General features: G+C 46.6%; 1 protein-coding gene across 1 annotated transcript in view; it reads right to left on the bottom strand.

Annotated features, from left to right (window-relative positions):
* Positions 1-25077, bottom strand: part of RIN3 (Ras and Rab interactor 3) — a gene marked incomplete at its 5' end in the record, with an annotated part of 70683 nt that overhangs the window by 43231 nt on the left and 2375 nt on the right. The window contains 2 exons of the mRNA XM_084270472.1: positions 3910-4024; positions 7573-7759. Coding sequence (XP_084126598.1) covers positions 3910-4024; positions 7573-7759 — 302 coding nt within the window. The remainder of the gene's footprint in view (positions 1-3909; positions 4025-7572; positions 7760-25077) is intronic.

Genomic DNA, 25077 nt, shown 5'->3' with positions numbered 1-25077 from the left:
CCCCACAAAAAAATGGAAAAGGTTGAATTTCTTGACCCTCTTTCCTAGTGGGTTCTTTGGGCATTTCCATTTAAACAAAAATAAATCACAATTAAACCGGATCTTCCCCTCAGAAAGCCATACTTCCCCAATTATTTCATTAAACATTGACAAAGCAGATCTGCCATTGGGAAAGAAAGAAAAAAAACCTTATCCACCATTATTTTGCTAGGAAGCTTCTGGGTTTTGGTGGTTTTTTTAACGTCATCAAATGGCCATCTATACATAGATCTCAGGGTCTGGGTAGCAACCTCCATACCATCATTATGATACTGAGGAAAACCTCTTCAGATACTATCTGAAAAGTAGGATAAGAACTGCTTTTTACAAACAGCTGAGCAATAGATCTTGCTGTTTCAAGCTGCATATAGTAAAAGAGATGGACATCGTTGTAGAGATGGCACAGAACAATCTTGTCACCTCCAAGGATAGAATATCACATGAAGCTGAGATCACACTGAGTCTTCATGAGAAGGATAAGAAGCAGCTGGCAAGGTGCTCCAAAACAGTGATCTGGGATGGGTTGCAACATGAATTTTAACTGGAAGGGAGGATCGCTGTAAAATCTGAACTGTACATGTCAAGGCAAATTCAGCTTTCACTTTACATCTGAAAGCATCAAGCCCGTGGAGTCTAGTGAGCTGAACTAAGGTAAGAAGGGGGAAGAACTCATTCCCACTTCTTCAAAGCCTTTAGGAAGAGCCTGCTTTCAGAGAGGGACAAACAGCTCTTGTATAGAGCAGATTACACTGATCATTGCTTATGTGTCAACCCAGAAAGGAAACACTAGGAGCAGGCCAGAAAAAACAAAGTTCCTTGTCCTCAGTACAGCTGGGAAGGGAGATCCTTGAATGGCAGAAGTACAACTGCTCTTTTTGAGGAGCACCAGCTCTGCTTCACTTCATGCAGAGCAGGAAGTCATCAGGATGCTCCTCCTGGTAGGCAACGTTCAGTGTGAAGGTGAAGCATCCTTTCAGCAAGCACAGAAGAACTAATGAGGCACCTTCTGAAGTGAAGGACTAGATGCCTGGAGGAGTCCTGCCAGTCTGCAGTTGTCCTCAGGCTATGTAGCTGGCATGCTTTACACATGCTCAGGATGTACAAACCCAGCTTTCAACAGACTTGCATTCCAGAGCAGGAAAGTATCTCTGGTCTGCAGTTCCTCACTGTGGGTGCTCAGGGGTCTCCTACCCTGACACTTCCAGAATACCAGGGAAGACTGAAGGGCACTTCATTAATCTAAGGCAATACAGACATACCAGGGTACTTAGCAAGGAAGCTCAGATTCTAGTTTTAATTCTTTTAAAGCATTTGGACAACAGATAATTTTATTTCCTGGAAAAGGTTGGAAAGCAGCTAGAGTAATGCAGACACGATAAATCCAAGTGGGTGTATCCAGTTACTTTGAGACACAGAGGTTTACCATCTACCCTTCAGCTGTTCTAACAGGAATTAGGATTTTTTATCAACTCAAAAGCCAGGCCACCCTCCCAAGTGAGAAAGGAAGCAAAAGCACAACTGTTTCTGTGCTCAGCATGTTCCTGTCAAAGCAGTGCTGGATGGAGAACTGAGATGCTCTCTAAAGGCTGTAAGTGCTGCAGTGCTGGACATGCTAGAACTCTGGTATGAGCTAGAGTCAAAGGCCAATGGTAAGCCACAATTGATTGCAAGTGTTTTCTTCTCAATTCCTTTGGCAGCAGAGTACAAGCCACAGTTTGCTTTCACTTGAAAGGGAATCCAGTGCACCCGGAGGCAACTGCCCCAGGGTGGAAACACAGGGTGGTTCAGCCCCAGGCAGCCAGCAGCTGAGCATCACAACAGCTCTCTCACCCCTCCACCAGTTGGGATAAGAACAGTTTACTGACAAAAGCACCGTGAAAGGGGAACAATAACAGAGCACAGACAGCTCACACGCACCAGTGATAACACAGAGCACTTCACTGACCTGACACAGAGGCAGCACACAGCATTGCACCAATGCAGGGACCAACCCAACCACACTCAAGCCATCCTGGAGCCAGTCTAAACCTCTCTCTCCCCAGCCAGCCCCTTTTATGGGGCATGATGTCAGGTGGTGTGGAAAACAGCCTGGGCTAACTCAGCTCACCTGTGATGGCTGCTGGGGGGGTTGACTCTGGGACATCAATGCTCAAGCTAAAAATAATGAGAATATCCACCACAGGAATGCACCAGCCTCGTGGCCTCTGGGCTCCCTGCTCATGTGATGGCAGTTCTCCTGCTTTGTGCATGTGGGCTAATTTTTAATTACCACCTCTGCAATTTCTCTGAAAGTGGTTGAAACGGATTCAATTTTTATTCCTTGCAAAAACCTGTGTCTCTGAACATACCCTTTGTGTTAAATTAGTGATAAATAAGAAATAGCAAGCGAGTCGGAAAAACATGGCACAAAACTCTTCCTAGCTAGACTAGCTCACAGTGAAAACTTTGTACTACTTTCTACTTTGCCTGTCCTCAAGGAAATCAGATTTTATGGCACAGGACACAAGTCAAGAAGTAACATGACATTTTTAGGCTGGCTGGATTAAAATTTTTTAACTTCTATCCAAAGAAAAACTTGAATCATCAAAACCCAACTTCCCATCAAGCAAAACCGAAGACCAAGGTCAACTTCAAGCAAGCAAAGAAAGCAAAATGTTTCTGCACCCTGCAGCTAACCCTTGCCCTTGTATTCTTAATCTGGACACCTGAGGATGTGTCCAAAGGTTTTCTATCCCTGCCCTCACACAGCAGCAGCACTGAACACAGGTAGCATCTCTGCAAAGCGTGGTCCAAGAGAGAAAGCTTTCCTGGGGGGTATGCGGCAGGCAGGCAGGCAGCTGAGCTCTGTGCAGGAGCAACGCTGCAAGAGCCTGTGGTCTGCGCTTGAGATTAGAGCAGATTAAGAGGTTCACTTCTCCCTCTGGCTTTAAAGTCTGTTTACGATGCAGAGGTATGTAAAGAAATATATGAGAAGGAAAGAATTCATTTGAGCGGCTGTCAAGGGGGAAGAAATAAGCCACAACAGCGATTGGCGGAAACACGAGTGTTTTAGCAGAGAGTAAAACACAGACCCTGGGGAGCTGCTCTGGGGCAGAGCTCAGTGACAGAGGATTTGGCTGTCTTCATATAAATAAATAGTGTGAAGTTATTTTGAAGAGCTGTTTCAAGTGCGTGTTTCTGTGACCATCCTGAAATTGCCATGTTTACAAACGTTTCCATGTATCGAATGGAAAGTGGAACTGGCATGCAGCACATCCCTTCACACCAGGGGCTGCACCAGGCGTGGCTGGCTGGGACCTGCATTCCTTTTCACTCGCTCAGGGCAGACCTGGCTGTCGGATCAGGCACAGCACCCACACCACCAGCCCCAGGATCCAGCTGCATCCCAGAAACAGCGAGGAGTTGGAAACAGTTTAGGAGTAACTGGTTGCTCAGTATGACTATATTAGGTGCATGTGAAGGGAATGTAGCAGATGTCAGATGCCTGGCAGGCCCCAAATTCGGTGGCAGAACCAGAGACAACTGGTGAGTGAACAAGGCTTTAGTCTGTCAGTGCCTTGTGCTTCGCTCAGGACTTCCACCTGGTGAAGGGCCCTTCTTCTCGCCCGATAAAAGTGCTGGGCAGCTCACCTGGAGGTGCTTTATTTTCCTGTTGTGAGCCTGTAAGTGGCAGCACAAGGTGCAGAACCACAGGGGAGCTGAAGTAAAGCAGCTACAGGAAATATTAACTGAACGTCACCATAAAAGCAAGATCTGCTGCCACTCTCAAGAGGAACATGCTCATTGCAAGTGAGATTACATAAATACTGGTGATCACAAAAGGATTCAGCACAAAAATCAGAGCAAGACTGAAAAATGTAAAGTCCTTACTTGATTTTTCTTCTTTAATGTTGTACTCCAGCACACCAGGAGCATCACTCTGCACTGGCAGCCGGACTGCGAGGACCATGTTGTTCACGTTACTCTCCTTCCTAACCAAGAATATCTGAAAAAGGAAAAAGGAATCAAGAGTTTATCTACATTCTGCAAGCTCTAAACTTATTATAGGTCATTGGCAATGAAGTTTTTTTAATCAGTACAATCCACCTTTTAAATGATCTTGTTTTAATTTTGTTACAATTGGTTGAACTTTACACAACAAAAATAATGAATAAAGGGACATTTAATCTGTATGAAATTCAGACCTGTGATGGAACCAGCAAAATTTCTGTGCATAACTGATGTCCCACTTAAGCCTAAAGTAAACTTTCTCACTAACTGAAGAGTACAAATCTGTGCTCACAGTTTTTTTCAAATGATGCTCCTCACACAAGTGCCCTAAATCACAGATAATTAATCCTAAAATGTTCCAGTCTAGGCCTAAAGCAAGGGAATCACTTGTACATTGAGAACAAAATGATTCACATGTCCATGAGTGGAACCTAACACCAAAGGCTCTTGTGGCCACAATGTCTTATGGCAGAGTTTTTTCATCAGACCAGAAGATCATTCAGGCTGGCAGGGGCCTCAGGAGGGCTCTTGTCCAATACCCTGGGTGAAATCATGAGGCCAGAACAGGTTGCTCAGGGCTTTGTCCAGGCAGGTCTGGAGAACCTCCAAGGATGGAGGCTGCACAACCTCTCCAGTCAACCTGTCCCACCATTACCGTCTCCAGAGGGTGCAAATGTTTCCCTGTACCAAATCTGAACCCCTCTAGTTTCAATGCAAGCCTGTGACCTCTTGTCCTCACACCCTGCAGTGCTGAGCAGAGCAGAGCATGGCTCCATCTTCTCCACAGTCCCCCTGAAGCTGTCTCTCCTCCTGGTTGAACAAACCCTGGTCCCACAGCGTCTCCTCAGTAGGTCTGTGCTATCTGGCTGCCCAACATCCCTGCAGAGCTGCTGAGCCAGGCAGTGCCAGGCCAAATCCCTGCCAGGACTCCCCATTCCTGGGGGCAGCACTTTGCCTTTGCCCTTTTGCATTTCCTGCCAGCCCTGTTTCCCAGCTTGTCTAAGGTCCCTCTGGATGGCAGCACTGACTTCAATGTATTGACTGGTCCTGAAATCACAGAGCAGATGTGGTTGGAAGGAACCTCTGGAGGAAATCTAGGCCAACCCCTATGCTCAAAGATGGATCAGCTACAGCAAGTCACTCAGGATTGAGTCTCATCGGGTTTTAGCTGTCTTCAAGGATGGAGGCTCTACAACCTCTTGGGCAACCTGTTCCAATGATTTATCATCCTGACAGTAAAACAGCTTTTCTTAATGTTCAAAAAGAATGTCCTGTGTTTCAGTCTCTGCTCACTACACTTTACTGGGTACCACTGAGAATGGTCTGGCAAAATCTTCTGTACTGCCTCTCTTTAGGTATTCATAGACATTGATAAGCAGCCTCGTGGTTTTTAATTGGAACCAGTGGAACCACTAAAGCCATTGGTTCTCACCAATGGGACCAGTGAAATTAAAAACAAAAAGAAGAAGAAAGAAGAGGAAGGAGAAAGAAGAAAGAGGAAAAAAGAAAGAAAAAAGAAAATATAAAATAGAAAGGAAAAAGAAACAAACAAGAAAAAAACAGAAGAAAAAAGAAAACAGAACTGGGAAAAAGTAAAAAAAAATCTTAAAAAATCTCATTCTTTGTATTGTGTGAGCTCCTAAATGTGTTTCTAATTAAAGCTCATTGTCAAGGATATTTTTAGCTTGTACCGTGAAGCTGCAGATACAAAGTAATCTTCACCTTTATCTGTTCTTTGATAGCAGATTTTAGATGGAGAGAGTCAAGGTATTTTTATAAAACCTGAATTTTAAAAATGGGCTAATTCTGGAGACTGGGTATTATCAGAAAGAAGTGTGAGTTGATAAAATGATTAATCAATTATAATGCAGTGGAAATATATCAAGAAAACATTAATTTCTTGGACAGAGGAATTTAAAAAAAGCTTGTTTGGAGCCAGGACCTCTCTCAGCACAAGTCCCAGTCATAGGGCATCTCCTGCCCCTTTGAAGCACCGGTGTTCAACTTGCTGCTTGGAGGCAGCTTTGCAACCTCTCACAGTGCTGTCATCTTGGCCCCACACATTTAAGTTCACCAGCACCACAGAGAAAATGGACATAAACACATGTCAAACAGGTACATGCCTGAAACAGGCCTATTTCCAACGCAGGGCAGCCCCCGCCTTCTACACCAGAGGAAGTATCTGCAGGGAGGAAAAAGCCTCAGAGGCTCTGCCTTCCCCTGGCCCTACCACCCACGTGACAAGCACAGTCCTTCTAACCCACCTCAAGAGACTACAGCCACCTGGGATCTCAGACAGCCCTGTCTGGCATGGCATTGCTCAAGTGCTTCATCTGAAATGAAATTTCAGGAAGGGGAGAAGTGAAGCCTGGAAATGAATCACTTCTGTTTTCCTGATCGGCACGACTGGTTGCCATGGCTCCCAAGGCTAAAATTGGACCACGGCTGTTCAGATGAGGGGGGTGGGCTTTCTGAGCTGTACCCAACCCTGCTGCCCGGGGCAGGACCAGTGCACAAACCCATCTCTTCCATTGTTACCGGTGGGGGGAAAGGTGCAGTGCTGGTTTGGCTTCAGATGGGCTCAGTGGGCAGGAGAGCCTGCCCTCGCCATGGGACACCTCTGATGTGTCAGCTCTTCTCCTGACTGCTTCAAGGAGGAACAGAGGCAAGATTTATCCCCAGAGCTGCTCCAAGATGGGGAACGGGAACGGCCCTGCCTGCAGGGAGTGGCTAATGGCCAGGGAGGATCGGCTGTACAAGGTTAGGTCAGAAACAACCACCCAGGTCTCCCTTTACAGCCAGTGCAGGCAGACAGAATAATTTGCCCAGTGTCTCGTTCAGGGTGAGATGTGCTGCACAGGCCAGGTTAGCCAGGTGAGTCCCACTGGAGGCCATCACTTGGCTGTGCCAGTTTTAACACTGAGATAGACCAGTTCAGCCAAGGGACAGGTCCAAACCTCCTCAGAGTGAGAGAATTCCCCATGTGCTCTGGCATCAGCTCAGGCCATGTGCACCTGCCCTCTCCAGAACTTACGAGGACACCTTAGTCCCTGCTGTCCTTACCTCTGGGACCCCAGGAATGGGGAGCTCCTTTCCTACAGAGCTGTTTGCCTTAAGCAAGCTCTGAGCACTGCACGAGTCTGATGGTTTGTATCACTCCGCTGCTGGGACTGGATAACAATTATTGCAATAAGAATTACTCCCAGCAGCTCCCAGCATTTAAAGGCCTCTTCTCCAGGGACTTTTTTTATTGTTCCAAATGAGGATAGTCAGCATAGCTACGAGTATGGTGGTGAGTGGGAAGGCATCTCCATGAATCTATGTGCAAAGTAAAGAAAACCAGACCCAAGAGTTCTCGCTTTTCCAAAGCCATTGTATCTGTCTTGCACTGTTGTGATGGCTAAAGCATCAAAAGGTAATGGAGAAGAGAGCACAGTCTGCTAAATATTTTTGCTTCCACATGAAAAAAAGTGTTTCTCTCCTAACCAGTTCCACAAAGGACAGGAAATGCGGCAGCCTAAACCGAAACCGCTTTGGACTTACCCCTGCTGTTTCTTTGCCAAGTATGGCCCCAGCCCTTTCCTGGTTCATGTTCAGCTGAAGCCAGACAGGACAGGTCTTGATGAGTTTATCAAGGATGCTGACCCCTGGAAGCGGGAGGCAGTTTGGCAGGGCGGTGGCCTGACAGAGGTCTGACTCTTTCCCCTCTTCACTCGTATCTCCGACCGGGCTGAAACACAGCAAGGTTGCCCCTTGTAACCAAAACTGCAACTGGAAAGCTTGGGGAAACTGAGGACTGTAAATGCAAACACAGGCACACACAGAAGCACTTGAAGGGCATCGGACCGCAGACACATTGCTATGAGAGAGGCAGACTGGGTGCACAGACCTCCACAGAGACGTCCTGTCCTAAGGACTGTGCACTCATGCTAATGATGGACCCCTGGGTTTCAGACCACAGGTTTGCAGGGTGCTTTGTGCTGAGGTCTGTTCATTCCAGCTCATCTATGCTGTCTAAGTACAGGTAAGGCATGCACAAAGGCAGCCAACGCTGCAGAGGGTAGAGCACGCCTCTCCCCTGGGCCCTTGTCCTACAGCTGAAGGGCCAGAGCAATGCTTCATGGCTTCAAAGGGAATGATGCAGAAGAGGAACGGGGCCACAGAACTCACAAGCAGATAGGAGCACATGCACACCGAGTCACAGCATCCAGCTGAGGTGTGCAGGGGCCAGGCAGCCTGCGGCTCACCCTGTGGCTGTGCCTCTGTCAGCACTTTGATCATGCAGGAGCTGTGATGGGCACCGGTGTGGTATCTCACCGTGCTGTGGAGCCCCTTGGAGGAAGCCTGCCAGCAGTAGCCAGAGGCACAGTCAGCTGCTCTTGTGTTTTGGCAGCCACCCTCTGTGCCCAGCGTAGGCAGTCTGCAAAAAAGGCAGACTAAGGCATCTCACTGTTTAAAAATAACACCGAGCGCTCTCCATCTCCACTGACAAGTCTGTGCTGGGGCTGGTGGTTTCAGAGGTGGATGCTCCTCCACTCCTGCACCGAGGGAGCTGCCGACAGCTCAGGGGGAGGGAGAAATCCTCCACCTCCATTGTCACACACAGAGCACAGGAGGAGGAGGATGTGCTAGGATGGATTGAGCTACATGTTATCCACTACAGAAGAGGTATCTCTGCTGGTTCCCAAAGGTTGGTCTGCAGCAGGAGAATAATTCAGGGTGCAGCCCTGCAATCAGCCCTCAGTCGCTCAGCACGACACAGCAAGTCCTGCAGGACAAGACTCAAAGGACCCAGACACATCGAACCCTTTCCCTGCACCAAGGGGATCAGGAGGAAGCACAGGAAATGTGGAGAAATGTCAAAGGGATCTTCAACAGGGAGGAAATGGAGACTTGTTTTTCTTCTTTTTTCTTCCTGCCACGTTAGTCATTTTGGCTAGTTCTAAAGACAGAACTGGAAGCTCCAAAAACATCCATGGGAGATACAAGAGAGGGGCTGTCCTGCAGCATCATATGTGAGCAATGCCCAGTCACACCTTATGACTCAGAGCTTATTCCCAGTGGGACAAGACTGAAATTATGCTGTTGAGAATGTTAAAGATCTGGGACAAGTTCTCCTTTACATTTCTGTTCTGTTCAGAGACACAAAGATCTAATTCTATTTATTTTTAGTCCCCCAGTCTAATGGCAGACTGGTATTAAATGCTGGTTTCTAGCTATGGTGCTGGTTCAACAAAGTATTTATACATGTGCTTAGCACTGCAGTCAGGGGAAATACCTGTGCTGAAAGGTCTGGTCCTAAGAGCTCTACTAGATAAGGCTACAGACTTATGGATGTGGGCTTGCCATTCATTTGATTGATTTTAAAAGGAGAGGAAATGTAGGAGAACATAGACAAAACATGATGTTTTTCTGCATCAGTTTTGCTGCTTAGGTGTCAGAGCTGAAAAGAGCAGGACTCTCACTTGATTTGGCATTATTTCAAGTCTTCTCCTTTTCTCTTTTGTTTTTAAAGATACAGATCTTAAAGTAGTAAATTTCAAATTAGGTCAGACTTAAAAGATGGTCCGTTCAAAGGCCTAACTTAACATAGCATGCTTATCCCAAAAGTTAGTTGTAATAGAAATACCCTTCCAAACCCCCCAAATAACAGTGAGATTTTAAATTGAACTTTTTCTTTTCCAACCCTGTAGAGACAGCTTCCTTAGAAAATACATGTTCCTCTGCAATCCCAGTTGCTGGTTCAGGGTCTTAGTTCACAGCATCTTGATTTTAATTAATCCATTTTTTGAGATTACAACCAAGACAGTAAGAATGAGAGAACTGTGCTTTAAAAAGGAAATAGAAATCAGTGAAACAATTTCTTTTCACTCATGATAAAAGTCCAGCTTGTCACACAGGTGAGGAAATGTATTTTAGTTGCAGGAACATATGATTTTTATTAGTATCATCTGAACATACTGAGGAAAACTGTGAAGGATAGCTTTTGGAAGTTAACCTGATTCATCTGTTTCTTACAGCAGAAACCAAAAAACCAAACCCTAGTAACCCTGAGAAAGACGTGTGTGTTGGATGGCAACATTCGTACTCAGTGATGGGAAAGGAGTAATGAGCTGAAGGAAAAGAAAGGTGAGTTATAATGAAATATTCCATAACACCATTAGCAAAAGCTGCTCCCCAAATTAGTCACACAAGCATGAATCTGATCTTGCCAGCGATGTGTGAAACCTAGACCAGGTGCATTGCAGCAGCTCCAGGGATGCTGGGCTCAGCTTCCCAGTGATTATGTAAGGTGAAAAGGGCCAGCAAAGCACTGATGCTCAGGAATCCCATTGCCTGGAGGGAAATGAGGGGTGTTGACAAAGTCAAAGAAGTAACACAAAGTAGTTTGGACCTTGAGAGCCTCAGGAGTGTAGTGACACCACATGGTGTCCCCCATGGGGGGGAACCCAGCCCTCTGCTCTCTTCCAGGACAAGCATGTGGTCTGCACAGAGCCCTGCTCACAGCAGCAACCGTGTTTGGCAACAAGAACAACGCACTAATGAAGAAAAATAAGAGAACTGACCTTTCAAAGCATGCAGCTGCATGTAGGTAGGGCCTGTCATCTAACATTTGGGGAATGGTTGAAAAGCAGAAAATCATTCCAGCCTTAGACATATGAGATAAAAAAATCAGAGTCTGAAAATATTTGTCTTAATGGAAACATTAAATCATTAAATCATTAAATCTAATGATCTGAGCACGTGGCATTTGCCAGTGCAGGTAATGAAAGGCAGTGGATGACACTTTTTGGAAGAAAAGGAGCTCAGACTTTTCAGGTCCTCAGGGCTGAGAGCCCTGGTGTGGAGTATCCTCCCTTCAAAAGGCAGCCCAGCCCAGAAGGAAGTAAGCAGGGTACCTGTACTGAGAGAGGAAAGCACAGCTCAGCGAAAAGGGAGATGCTGATGAAAAGGAAAGGGAAGAAGAGGCACTAATGGGATCATACTAAAAGAGGGCAATGGCAGGGCAGATGCTTCCTGACAGCGAGTTATGACAGATGAAGGATAAGTGCCCAAGAGAAGGGGGAGAGAACAGCATTGCCCAAATCTCTTAAAATGCCACGTTTAAAGCAGCAGCAAGCACTTTATTGAGTCAAATCCTGTGCTGGCTAAGAAATGGGAGTGGATGACCTAACAGACCTTTCCCAGGTCTAATGCTGTGACCCATGACACACCAGTTGACGCAGTTGTGGCGCCCGATGCTTGACTTCTTTCCCGGGGACAGCTGTCACAAAGATCCAGATGCTGGGATGCGGGAGTGCTTAATCCAGCAGATTAATCTCTCTCCACGGTAGCTCTGTAGCCTCACAGAGAGGAAGGAGCCCAGGCAGCTCACGGGTTCTTGCTGTGCTGCCAGCTGAAGGGATTTGTGGGGCCGCTGTGGTGAGCAGCCGGCGTTTGCTACTTCGCTTCCTCAGAACTCATGCATTAGATCATTTCTAAGCTCAGAGTTTTCAGAAATAAGATGCTGTTTGGCTAGCTCTTTCCTCCTTCTCCCACAGTCCTGCAAACCCCTTTGACTGATACAGGCAGGAGCTCATTTTTGTTGTGTGGGATGTCCCCAGAGCTGCCTGCTTTGGGGTTTGTTTTTTTTGTATTGAGTTCTTACTGCAAAGTACTTTTAAATCCTGCAGCCACTCTGCTCAGTTGAACCCAGTTGGGACACAGGGAGTTGTGTGTTGCATACTGATTGGCAACACAGATTAATTCACTGCATGGTGATTACGTTTACACACCTGCCCCAGTTTGGCAGAAGGTACCAGGCTGCTTGGCGGGAAGTAATAAGAAGGACAATGGTGATTTGAATTACTGCACAGTGACTGTACTCTGAAGTAATGGCACCACCATGACTCATTGCTCTAGAAACGAAGAGCCACACTTGCCAGCTGAATATTCCCAGAAATCATCAGAACTGCAGGGGGAATATAATCCATTGAACCTCATGTGGATGCAGGCTTGGGCATCCCTTTGCAAGGGACTTCAGAAATACTGCTGCCACAAGGGGCTTCCAAGCTGTACTAGATGGACTTGGTCACTCTGATCTTCCCTGAGGCAGCTGAGACACACAAGTTGTGTGCAAGAACAGCAGGGACTGTCAGATAAACTAGGACAGAGTTTCCAGCCATGTCAGCCCCCATCGTCCTCATCACTCCCACACCTTTGCAGCTTCTGCCTGGCACCAGAACAGATCTGAGATGTATCAGGTATTATTAAATCTGAATCTTAAATCAGAAACCTGAAATCTTAAATCAGTGCACTGATAAGTAAAGGCTGAGGGCCTTAGCATGTTTAAAATAGACCAGGTGTAAGAATGAGGAGTTAGGTTTTTATTATTCTATTTTATTGCTTTTATTTGTGCCCTTGAATATTAGAAGACATCAAAAGAGACAGAGATCAAGGGATTTCTGTGCTGTCCTCAAGGAAAGAGATACTTAGATATTTATATTTATATTATTTGTATCACAGCAGGCATGATGGGTTTTAAAATATGTGCCAGTTGGCTTGCTCCTGAGGGGGAAAAAAGGATGAGTGACCATGAACTCCATTCATCAAGTGAAGAGCAACCTTTTGCACCAAAGGCAGCTGATACCTGAAGGGATACTATTCAGGACAAGCCAAGTTGTGTCTGAAGCTCACGTGTGGAAACCCTTCAAGCACAGCAACACCATTTACAAGGAGCACGTGAAGCAGGAGAAAAACCTAGAAGCTCCTGAAGCTGACAAACCAGTCATGGTGGAAGTAGATGGACAATGCTGGTAATTCCTGTGGTTAAAAGAGAATTGGGAGAAAAGGGCTTCATGGAGATGGGCCAGATGATGGTGCTGAGATTAAAAGATGGATAGAAAACTCAAAGCCCTGGTTTACATCACAGTTGGAGCTGGTGGCAGGGCTCTGTGCCACTGGTGATAGAAGCAGATCTCCATATTCACTTTCTCATAGCTACCTTCACACTGAAAAGAGCATGAAGCTCTGAACCCAGCACACAGGAGAAAATAATCAGCTACATGATGAACAGCAAAAGGAGTGCAACAAGGTTTCATCAGTTAGACCTTTGTTACATACCTAGCTACCTATGCTTTCCTTGGTTTGATATCACTTCTGATTAGATAGACCCTACCATATAGCCAGTTCTCAGTCCATCTCACTGTCCACTGATCCAACCCACACTTCCTAAGTTTGTTTACAAGGATGCTATGAGAGATAGTGTCAAAAACCTTGCTGTAATCAAGGTAGACAACATCCACTGCTCTCCCTTGATCCACCCAGCTGGTCATGTCATCATACAAGCCTGTTAGATTGGTCAAGCATTATTTCCCCTTGGTAAATCCATGTTGATCATTCCAAATAACCTTCTTCTCCTCTACATACTATATTAATAACCCTCAGAATAAGCTGTTCCACCACCTTCCTAGGGATGGAGCTGAGGGTGACTGGCCTGGCTGCCCTTCTTGCTCTTTTTGAAGACCAGAGTGACATCAGCTTTCCTCCAGTCATCAGGCACCTCTCCTGGCTGCATCTTCAGCTAAAACTAATCCAAGATGGAGGAGAAGAATTCATTCACTTTCTGAACCTGGCTTGGGTCGTCTGGCTGGATTCTCATTTCTTTTTTTTCCAACAGGTGGTGGAACTGAGGCACTTTACCCAACCTAGCTACAAGGAGAGCTCCATCATCTGTGAACTTCTTGAGTCATTTCATCATAAAACCAAGTCTTGGGACAATGGGAAGGTAGTGAAGTGCCACATGGAAATGCCCATAGCACAACGGCTAATTTTGCACTCCAAATGTTAATGCTGTCACACAGAAAAGTCAGGCTTTAATAAATGGGCTTTTCGTAACAGAGCCAAGAGATCTGACAAAAATCAAACCAACAATCTGAAAAGCACAACAAAAAACCCAAAAAGCAGGGGGAGAAAAAGTTCTTGAGGTCTTCAGAAAGCACACCCAGCTGATTGCCACCCTTTACTCAGAGATAAAACCCAAGTTTCTTGTCGTCTGATATGCAAAAGCAAAGGGAACAGACGTAGCCAGTTAAGCAACCCATGAAGCCATGGGGAGCTTCCTGCCCTGTAAGGTTCTCAGATGTACAGAAACATTGGATAATAGAAGTGACATGAGAGGCTCAGTGTGTCCCATGAGGCAGGCTTGCCTGCTCAGTAGTCCTTCCTACCTTGCAGAATGCTTGTGCTACTGGTCCACCTTGGTGACAAACATAGCTCAGGAAGTTGAGCTGTGGTCTGTGGACAACCTGTGGTTGGCAGACCACTTCCTCTTGCCGACTGCTCTCCTCGTTTCCACTCTAGCTTTTATGTCCACCCTTCATCTGTTTGGTGTTTGATATACAGCTGATGCTCTTCAGTCAGGGCCTTTTTCCCTCCCCTCAGGCTGGAAAGCACCATACATGAAAGTCAAGGCAGTAGCTGTTCCAGCTGACAAAAAGGTAAGGCAAACCCAGGGGCTCCTAAATACTGCGACACCTCATAGTTCAGCAGATGTCTCTGTTCTGCACCTACCCCGCTTTCTGTTACAGGTACCCTCATTTTCAGCAGTGATGTTTTGCACCCTGAGACTGAAGGCTTATTTCTGTAAGCTTTTCTATGCCTACCAGGGATTTCCAAACTGCCCACCTCTGTGAAGGCACACACAGGCTGCAGGCAAACACCCCTCCTTAGCTGGACCCAGCACATGTTCACAAGCATTTACCAAAGTGGGAGATCCATGAATCACCAGCTCACCAAGCCCTCACCTCACTGGTCACAGAAACCAACAGAGGAAATCACAAAAATGAGCAAATGCTGTTATACTGCTTGGGGGTAGAGTGTGATGGTCACTTCTGTAGGTGGAAGAGCAGTACTTCCCAGGTCAATACGTTAAGCAGTAAGTGGCCATGGTATTTTTCTCACATATGGTACCAAACTGCTGTCTTATACAGTACAGGTCTTGGTTTGGAGGACTGCTAGACCAGCATCTCACTGAAGTAACCTTGCTGCCTTGTACTCCTGCCTGCAGAGCACAGCAAGGGTGGCTGAGCTGCCTCTAAGGATGTTAGCTACGTCTCAGGAGTAGGTGCTACACGAAAGCATGGGGCTCACTGGCAGAATACCTTAGCTTGTGCCAAACTCTGGAGCCCTGACTGCTGCCATTTACCAGGTTTACAGCTAACAACTGTATCTTTCCTCATTCCTCATTATAGTCATCATGTAACATGACCTCAGCTTATCTGGATTTTCAACTGAGCAGAATCTTTTCCCTGTTCAAAGATCAGAAGTCAGGTCAGCTCAAAAAGACTTGCTAGATGAGAGCTACTGATGTTGGGAGGGACTCGTAACCACTGCCACTCACCAGAGTGCAAAGCTGGTGATTAAGACTAATGACCTTTGTCTAACAGCATGAGCAGCAGGGCCAAGTCACTCAGGAGTGGAGAAGAAGGAGGGGCTTTGTGGTGCTTCCCGTAAACCGTCCAGCTGCAGCAGCCACCTTACCTGCCTTGGTTTCTGCTCTGGTGCTTCAGAGGGAGCTCCCATAGCAGAAGCAGCCATCTCAGATGTAGGGACCAGCTCTCAGCGACTCTAGAAGAGCTGCTCTTCCTCCTAAATCAGTGGTAAGTGCCTACTTTGGCAATAGCCCTGCCAAAGCCTCTTGTTTGACCCTGTCAATGGTCTTCCAGCACAGGAGTGCTTTCAAGGAGCATGGAGGTGGCCACTAAGTGTTTATTAACTTGATAAGTTCAACATATTTCCTCCATTTTCATACACAAAGGTATGTGTATTATAATGAACTGCATATGCATAACCCCCACCCCCCGAAACAAGCCTATTCACATCACTGCTAGAGGCCAGGTCAGCTCTACTGACAAACAAGCCTTCTCGCACCTACAGCAGAAACAAGATGAAAAACAACACATCAGAAGTTCCCAGAGGGAAGAAGCTTTCTTTCAAAGCCTTTTTGAAAGATTATTTCCCCCCTCAGTCTGGCTGTTTCCTGCATTGCTTAATGCAGAGGTTAATGCAGGTGGTATATGTGTCCTGTGGCCCCGCAGTGACCTGGGCTACTACATCCTATCAGTGTTACATGATGCAGCTTGTATTCACCTCACAACTTACACTGCTCTCTTTATGTAACCTGGCACATATATATTTTGCATTCAACAATTTGTCTCAAAATATCTTATCAACTGTCTGTCCTTTTACTCAGTCAAAACATACTTTTGCAAGTCAAAACCATTTTGCAAGTTCTATTATCCTGCTCTCCCGCTAACAACAGACGGTTCTTGTGTTAAAGATAAGCCCCTTCTCCCTCCTAATCATAGTCAGAGCTTTTCAGGTCATTTGTCCTATTTCAAACCCAAATTACTCTCTTAGGAACATCAAAATATCAGAAAAACTGAAGATTTAAAATTTTTTTTGGTGTGTGTGCCAGCAACAGAGGTTAATTCACACTTCTGCAAGGCTGGTTCCCTGCACAGAAAAGAGCTTCTGAAGGAATCATCCTTGTCATTTCTGGCAAGGTCAGAGGAGGGAAAAACCCCTACATTTTCCTTAACAAAAAGTTGCGAAAGTGTTTGCTGAATAAATCTACTGTAATTTTTTCTGGAAGGCTTGTGAGGTGCAGGAACCAGAAGCAAACGTTTGGAAGAAGAGAAACAAGCTGTAAGAACATGAGGAAGGCATGTACCTTCCTCAGCCTCTGGTGACACGGCGGAAGGAGGCACCAGCAGAGCCACCAGCTGCACAGAAGGTGTTTGGATTTGCTCTGGGATTTTCCACCATCGGAGGTCTTGGAAGCCCCAAGGGCCAGGGCTACTGAAAGAAGTTTTACCTTTTCCCAGCTCATCTATCCAGGAAGGAAGCCAGGACTGAAAGCCTGGGGAATGCTTTTCTGTATGGTTCTCATTTCACAGAGAGGGGAAAGGGGAATGGAAAACGGAGAATTCAGAGGAGGGAGAAATTCCCCAACTGAAACTTCATTACGAATATATTGTAGTTTTGCTTAAGTGAGGCCGTTCTATTTCAAGCCCTGTGCATTAAAAATGATTAGAAGCTGCATGATGTGTCAGAGCCAAACTCCTGGGCAAACACTCAGAGACGCATCTGACCCGCTGCAAACAGCCATTCCTCGCCCCGCGAGGGAGCTCAGTGCAGGCAGGAGACACACAAGGCGCAGGGCGCTAACCGCACGGGCTCGCATCAGGCTGAATAGCCTTCCCCTCTTCTAAGAAATACTTTCAAACACTTGTCACAGCCATGATTTGCAACTAGAACAGGCTGTTTTGCCAAGGGAAATATATCCACTGAATATGGATCCTGCAGGTTCTCACAGAGCAGAGGCCTTCAGAGGTCCCCCCCCTCTTGTTAAGGTGCCACACAGAGGGCCTCCAAACCAGTCATTTAGTCACTGATCTGCAGACTTACACACAAATATTTGTATTTTGGGTCAGATTTCCTTCTCATGTCAGCGTGACTGCATTTCAAGACATGATACTGATAGTTAAAAAAAAAAAAATCTAAATCTGTGAACCTACTCTTTGTCTGTCATCCTTAAACCTTACTCCAGCACTGCCATACTCCTTGTATTTAGATTTGATTAGACATTGGAGAACTGTGTTGATTTATTGCTTTGTGACCTGATAGGATCCCTGCCTGCATTCACAGAGGAGGAAGAAAAAGGCTTGTTGGGATTTTATAGGGATATGGAAAGGTGGTGAAAGGACGTGGTCCCCCTCCACAAGGATGGGAGAGATGTTCTAACTTTCTAGGCTAAGTCCTACGACCTACACTGTGGGTGGGTATGGCCTCATCATCTTGTGCTGGTGGGACAGTCTGGGGCAAAAGGACTGGTTAGTGGAGCAGTGTCAGAAACTGCTGCAATGTCCCTGTGGTGGTCAGGACCATCATGTGACTACAAAACCTACCAAGCAGCAAGGCAAATCTGTCAGCATCTGCAGACCTGTTGCTGGGTCCTCAAGCAAGTTCATATAACAGTGCTTATCATCACTTGGTCACAAGGACTACGGTGTAAATTGTAAGCCAAAGGCAGTGGGTGCACAGCCATTTAAGAAGATCCATAACATGGTTGCCTTGGTCATGTCCTACACAAAACATCAGTGCTGTACCCACTGCACTTACCCCTCCACCCCCAGACTGACAGTGTTGTCTGACACTGGGGCAATCTGACTCAGGAGACAGGAAGGTGGAAGAAGGTTTGTGCTGGACATAGCTCTCTGGCCTGGCTCCCTGTTCAGCTTGGTGAGGCATGAGCAAATATTTAACTTGGATTCAGCCCACAGGCACCAGTCACCCTGAGTTATTCCCTGGAGCTGCTGCTTCTCCAGGAAGAGCAGAGATCCTCATGGGTGCACAAGTTCCTAAATGGGAGACAGTAATTAAAAGCCTGAAGATAGGCAGCATGAATCCAGGCTAGACAGGGATAGCAAAGGGAGACCAAGGGACTAACCCCTACCATCCATCCCTGGCACAGGCTGCTCCCCACAGCCCCCTCAGGCAATCTCAACCATGGTACCCCAGCCCTGGGCACCCATTCCTACTGGGAGGGTAACAGTCATTTTCTCTTTTGGCTGGAAAGGTTACCAGTGAGATCCAGTCTAAAACTAACTTCTACTCCTTAGAAAGGATTAGAAAGGGAGTTCAGTTCAGTAGTACACGAAAATATCCTGTGTTACATACTTGTCCTCTGGACAGAAAGGAAAGTCGTCCAAAGACACGCTGTATCCTGTCTGCTGATTCAGTAGGAGAAGCTCTGAGCTTTGCCTGGTTTCTGGTTTGGGTTTTTTTTTTGGGGGGGGGGGAGAGGGGTGGGGAGTATCAGGAGTAACAAATTCCTTGAAGAGAACTCAAGGGGGAAAAAAAAGGGAGAGAAGAGAGAGGGAAATACTTGGCACACAAGATGAAAGGCTGGGCCAGGACCCAGGCTGTCATTTGGCCAAATATGTGGGACAACCTTCTTTTGCCTGGAGGTCTGCTAGCAATTTGCAGAACAGTGTTGCAGGTAGCCAGCAGAATTGAGAGTCTCCAGACTCTGCTGGTTTTTGGTCTCTCTGTTTCCTTGGCGAATTTTCCCAAGCACAATAAAATTTAATCCAGTTCACAGGGGGCTGTAGCTGCTTCCAGCTCTTCCCAGCAGCTGCTTTTACAAGACAGAGGCTTCAGAAGACTGGCTTTATTCAGAGGGCCACAGGAGGGGTGTACCTGGGCTGGGTGGGTTCCCTACATTTGACAAGCCTTTCCCAGCACACAGAACCTTGTGTGTGTTCAGTTGGTTTCAATAAAGCACTTGAAATTCCCCAGCAGTTCAACAGCTTTGCAAACGCAAATAGGAAGTACCAATTGTCATGGTCAGGAGATCATTTCAAGTGGCAAGACAGGTCTTTCAGCCCTAACAGGAACAGTGTTGATCCACAGAGCCCAGCGATTAACCTAGAGCAGCTGCCAGCAGGTCCATTATCTGGGCCAGAATTGTGGTCTGGCCTCAGAGAAGAACTCTCAGCCTGTGGTTTCATGCTCCTCCTAACCCAGGACACTGCAGAAAGGGCAGTCCCCTGACCCCACTCACACACACTCCCAATGTGAGAAGTGCTTCTGCTGCTTCTCTCAGTTCAGCCATAACGGCTGTGTGAACCCCAAGGAGGCTGGTTCAGCTCTGCCCGCCAGCAGGGAACTCACCCACCAGAAAGAAAAGGCTTTCTGAGAACTGGATTGTGTTCCTGGCATCACCCCAAACTTAAAGGATGGTCTGGGCAAGGACAGGTTTAACTGCCTAACAAGGATCTAGGGGATTGAGCTACAAATAAGTGAGTATAATCAAGTCAGCTCCATGAGCTCGTGCCTCAGTTTCCCTTACTACAGTGGCAGTAAGAACCTGCCTTCAGCTGGTTTTTGGGAGGCTTAATATTAATGAAACACCCAGAGATCCTCTCTCACACACAAGGGCTTTATATTCATCATACAGTGTCATTAGGATCAGTGAGAACACCTTGTCCCTTTGAAAGGTAAATGGAGATGCAGAAAGCAGAAATCCTTCACTCAGACACAAGGATATTCCCTGTGTAGCAGAGCAGGGATGGCCAGTCTGGGAAAGGCACACAGCTCTGCGTGCACATATTCGTCTGTTCGAAAGGAGCCGCATTCCCCAGCGCTCCCCGGCTCGCGTGCGTCGAAGAGAGTGTCTGGTGAGGAAAATGTGACTAGTGTAACCAGCTATGCAATGCTCACATCTGCTAGTCCTTTGCTGCTCAAGCAATCAGCTGCACTCGCAGGAAGATTGATGCTATTTCTGGTGCAGGCGAAGGGGAGCGAAACGCTCCACATCTCTCGCAGCCGATAAGCTGTGCCCTAAGATTCCCGCTCCAGAAGGGGGTATCGAGGCACGGATCTCCCGTCTGTGGGCAGGTAGAGTTACTTTAGATAGCTGAGGGAGGTGCAGAATGGACAGAGGAAAGTCTTGCGGCTGCACCGTTTACCATATTGGGTGATGCTTGTAGCTGGATTGTGCTTGCACAGCCTGACTAGCACTGCTTGCTTGACCACAGCTGCTTTGCAGCGCTGTGCTATCGTGTACTTTCACACACACACACGCAGACCCCAAACTTCACAGCTAAAAATCACCAGCCAAAAGCTTGCCTTGCCTCCTGGAGACGCAAGCACCTGTCAGCCTGGGGTGGGTTCTGAACTCTGCCCCTCTCCAGCCCCGAGAGCAACTCTGGATTGGAACCAGTAACGTGGCTCCAACTTGGCCAGGGACAGGGTAGTGGTCCAGGGACTGCCTCCATCAGGGTGGAGGACAGGTTGGCACTGTGTGCCTCCATCCTGAGAGCAGGCCATGGATGCCCAGCAGAGTGCTGGAGGTAGAGCGGGGTGCCGGGGGTCTTTGCAGAAAATACAGTGAGCAGCCTCCTATAACAGCCCCGTCTTGCTCCACAGCAGGTCGGGTGCAGCCATCACCCAAGAACAACACTTCTCCACCCTGCGTACCACACGCAGCCCTCTGGCAGGGAAGTACAGAAACAGCTTGACAGCCAGGTTTGAAGCCCTGCAGACACTGCACCCTTTCTGGCAGCGAGTTCCTGTGGATGCCTGCTGGCCCGTTCAGCTGGCCCCTCACTCCTGTTTCTCTTTGTGCAGCTTGATCCATCCCAGAGCCTGTTTGTGCCCAGTGCTCGCTCCTACCTCTCCCACTTTGCAGATGTGTCCTGCCCCAGTAATCCTGAACGTCAGGGTACCTGGCTGCTGGCTGGCTCTCACAGAAGAGCAGCGCACCTCAAGCGGTGTGTGTGCAGGACAGGACTCGGTAGTACAGCTCTCCTCAAGTACTTTGCTCTTGGGCAGCCCCTATTGATTTCACCCCACAAGTGCTGTACTATGTCCCCTGCAGCCTGGGGCTAGTAACTTGTAAACTGATGTAGCTTTGCACAATTCCAATGGCTCTGGTGACAAGACTTGACTTTTTGGATGATTTTTGAAAATAAGGACCATTTACTTAGGGGTCTACTTATTTACTTGTCTGCATTGCAATAGCATCCCCAATCCTCCCTAAGGATAAGGGCATGTTCATTGCTGGAGAGGGCCCTCACCTCAAATTGGTTCTGTAATCCCATGTGCAGCTGTGGCAAATGGATGTAGCTGCAGCATCCTTGAGGAGAAATTCATCCATGGTCCTGCTGCCTTGAGGGCCAGCTCCAGTGTGAACTGCCAGCCAGTCAGAAACCCACGGAGGAAGAAGCTGGGGGAGTTGTTTACCAGAAAAGTGACTCTGCAGGGAGCACAGCCAGCTGTGAGAGGGCACAGGAGCTCCTTGGAGTGGGCATGTGTGGGGGTGGGTGGACAGAAGTTGAATTGAAGATTACTGAGTGATTTAGTTTAGCTCCTACCTGGCTCTAGATCAGGATTTATTCTGGAGATTCCATTTTACTTACTCATGGTGTAATACCTGCCCAATACCACAGCAAAAAATTAAACTTGAAATTAGTATTGGGAGGTAATTTAGGGCATGGGCTGAATTTCAGACCAGTCTAATTGCTACATAACTGCCTTTTTAGCATGGCTTTGCACTAACTACTTCCACTGGTCCTTGAAGGCCACCTTAAAGCTACTCTTCTGTGGTGAAAGTGCCTTCTTTCATTCTTGCATTCTCAGTTTTCATCCAGGATTATTCAGAAAGATAACTCCAAAGTCTTTGGTAGTATGAATACTCCAAACTTACAGAAAAACCTACCCCTTTTTTTTAATAAAAGCATTTTTTTAATGACTAAAGCACTCTGTAAAATCTCTTTTGTAACTATTCCTGGTTTAATTCCTCAGAAGACCTTTCCATCTAAGGCCCCAGATGAGCAGGTCAACTATGATGTGGTTGATTCCCTGAATACCAGTGCTGCCAAGACTGGTCCCATTCCAATACTTCCCACTGCCTTTGACTGTCGGACTGCTCTGTGTTGATGATAATATGCAAGAGGGATTATAACCCCTCCTTGATCTTCTAGGCGACACGTGTTAAATGTGCTTTCCTCTGGCTCTTTCTAGTTCTAAATCTCTTAATGCCTTATTAAATATCTACATTCATTGTCATTCTTTTGTAATTCCTCACAAAGGGCAGCCTAAACAACCACAAACATACATACACCCTTCCTTACACAGGGGGAATGCATTTGAGATACTGTTGGGACAGTGTGATAACCTTCTGGAACATCCCATGGCTTTTATGATCATACCTATTCTCCACTCACAGATCCATCTGCACTAGATTTTGGTCAGTCATTCCAAACAGCTGCATTTTCTTTCTAATTACCCATCCAAAGAACTATTTCTTTCTATTCCCAAATGCAAAAACTCTCATCGCTTCCAAAATTATAACAGCTAAAAGTCTGTGATGGACATTACTTTGACCTAGTTTCACTAAGACACTTCAGTTTCTATGCTCTTTGGCAATCAAAGCAGGCAAGCATTTAAAATCCTGGCAAGGAATATTGCTGCAGCTTTTGTTTCTAATGGTTTAGATTTAGGTATTGGTTTTTGAGATCCTTCTGAATCTCACAAGCCTGTATTGTTGACCTCAGAGATGCTGCCTATATTTACTGATGATGACTTAAAATATAGTCTTACTGTCACTTGGAAGCTTTCTATAAAATAGATAATCTCTGAGATATCTGGGCTATGTACACATGGTTTGATAAAGGGTGAGATCAGCCCAAATTTGTGCTACTCTACAGGACACAATGTTCTACTTGTATACCTGTACACACATGTACCTACATTTTTCAGCCTGTGCTGCCTCTAGCTTGGGAAGTCATCAGTACAAACCCACACACAGCCTTTTAGGACAGGAAGTGAAAGCTATATTTAGCTGAAACTGTAGTAGACAGGAGATGACAGGAGATGAGCAGAATATTGCTTAAGTCTGTGCCCCCGTTCCTGCGAGCCCTGGTAGGACAGTCTGCAGTGATGAATATCCCCAGTGGGATCTACCCTGTAGCAAACATGGGCAGTTGTCTCCTGTGCTAACACCAGTATCACTGTACAACTTGCTCAGAGCATCCACTAAGCTTGGCAAGAACTCCCTGAGAAGCGCTGGAAATACCACATGGTAGGTCAGTAGGGCTGCAAACACACTTCTCTGTGAAAATAATTCCAGAGGATTTTATGTCTCCTCTCTGGAGGCACCAAATTCAGGTATCCACAGAGATCACCTCCTTCTTTGGACCTTTACAGTAATATCCCAGTCTCGGTGCAAAGCATCTTGAGCACAGATAGTTCCTTCCTGAGAAGCCCCATCCCTCAGGACTGGAAGATGTACCCCTGATCACAGCTTGACAGACATCAGAGAGATTTGATGACACTGATTTGTTTCCAGTTGTCTGAACTCTCCCTTCCCCACGTTAACACCACGTCTCACATGTTCTAGGTTGAGGTTTTCTTTGAGCAATACTTTGCACTTGGTCCAAAACCTCCTGAGGCCAACAAGTTTTGTTACACTGATTCAAATTAGGTTGATTAAGTCCTTTGCAAAGGATGCCTCTTAAATGTTTTCTCAGCTCAAACCTTTAAATGTTTGCATTAACTGTATTTACTCCACTGGAGAGACAGATATGCCACCTGTGCAGAAGAGTCATTTAATAAGAAATCTTTTGTGGCCAACAAGTATCTAAAAACTCCCATTCCAGCAGAAGTCATGGGTTTGATGGGGTGCTTTGCAAAGTGGTTCTCTGGTCTCCTCTACACAGGATATTAGTCTAGACAATCAAAACAGTCCCTTATGAAGCTAAATCTGTGGACCTACGAGAGTTGCTCAGTTTCCAGACTCCTCCAGTGCTTGACCTCTTTGCATCTACATTCATTGCATGAAATCTGTCAACAGTGATGGTGGGGCTTGTGCCAAAAACACGTCACTAAAAAGATGCACAATCACTAGTTCATTAGGCAGCCTGGTGCCCAGAAATCAGAACTGCTGTAACCCACCCCAGCTACCTGAAACAGCCATTATCCCAAAGGACTATTTAATATTTGTATATTATGTCTCTGTCTCAGCTCCTGTCTGCTCTCCTCATCATCTCCTCCATACATTTGCCAGATGTTGGAATGCAGGCATGTATCTTTTCATGAGGTCATGGTCACCAGGCTCATCCATTTCTCCAGATGTTTTGTGATCTCATCACCTATTAATGTTCCTAGAAGTTAGCCTGACTCTAGGTCAGAATTACTGTTTAAATTGCCCTGTTTCACTCCCAGCCCATTTTGGAAGTGCTGGGTCCTGCACTTGGGTCACAACATCCCTATGCAATCCTATAGGCTTGGGGAACAGTGGCTGGAATGGAAAAGTGGCCCAGTGGAAAAGGACCAGCTGAATATGAGCCATCAGTGTGCCCAGGTGGCCAAGAACACCAACAGCATCCTGGCTTGTGTCAGAAGTAGCGTGGCCAGCAGGACCACGTACATCATTCCCCTGTACTCAGCACTGGTGAGGTCACCCCCAAACACTGTGCTCAGTTTTGGGCCCCTCACTAC

Source organism: Gallinula chloropus (assembly GCF_964237585.1).
Source record: "Gallinula chloropus genome assembly, chromosome: 14".
Taxonomy (NCBI): Eukaryota; Metazoa; Chordata; class Aves; order Gruiformes; family Rallidae; genus Gallinula; species Gallinula chloropus.
Note: the sequence above shows the minus strand (reverse complement) of the source record. Positions and strands in the feature narration are given on the sequence as shown.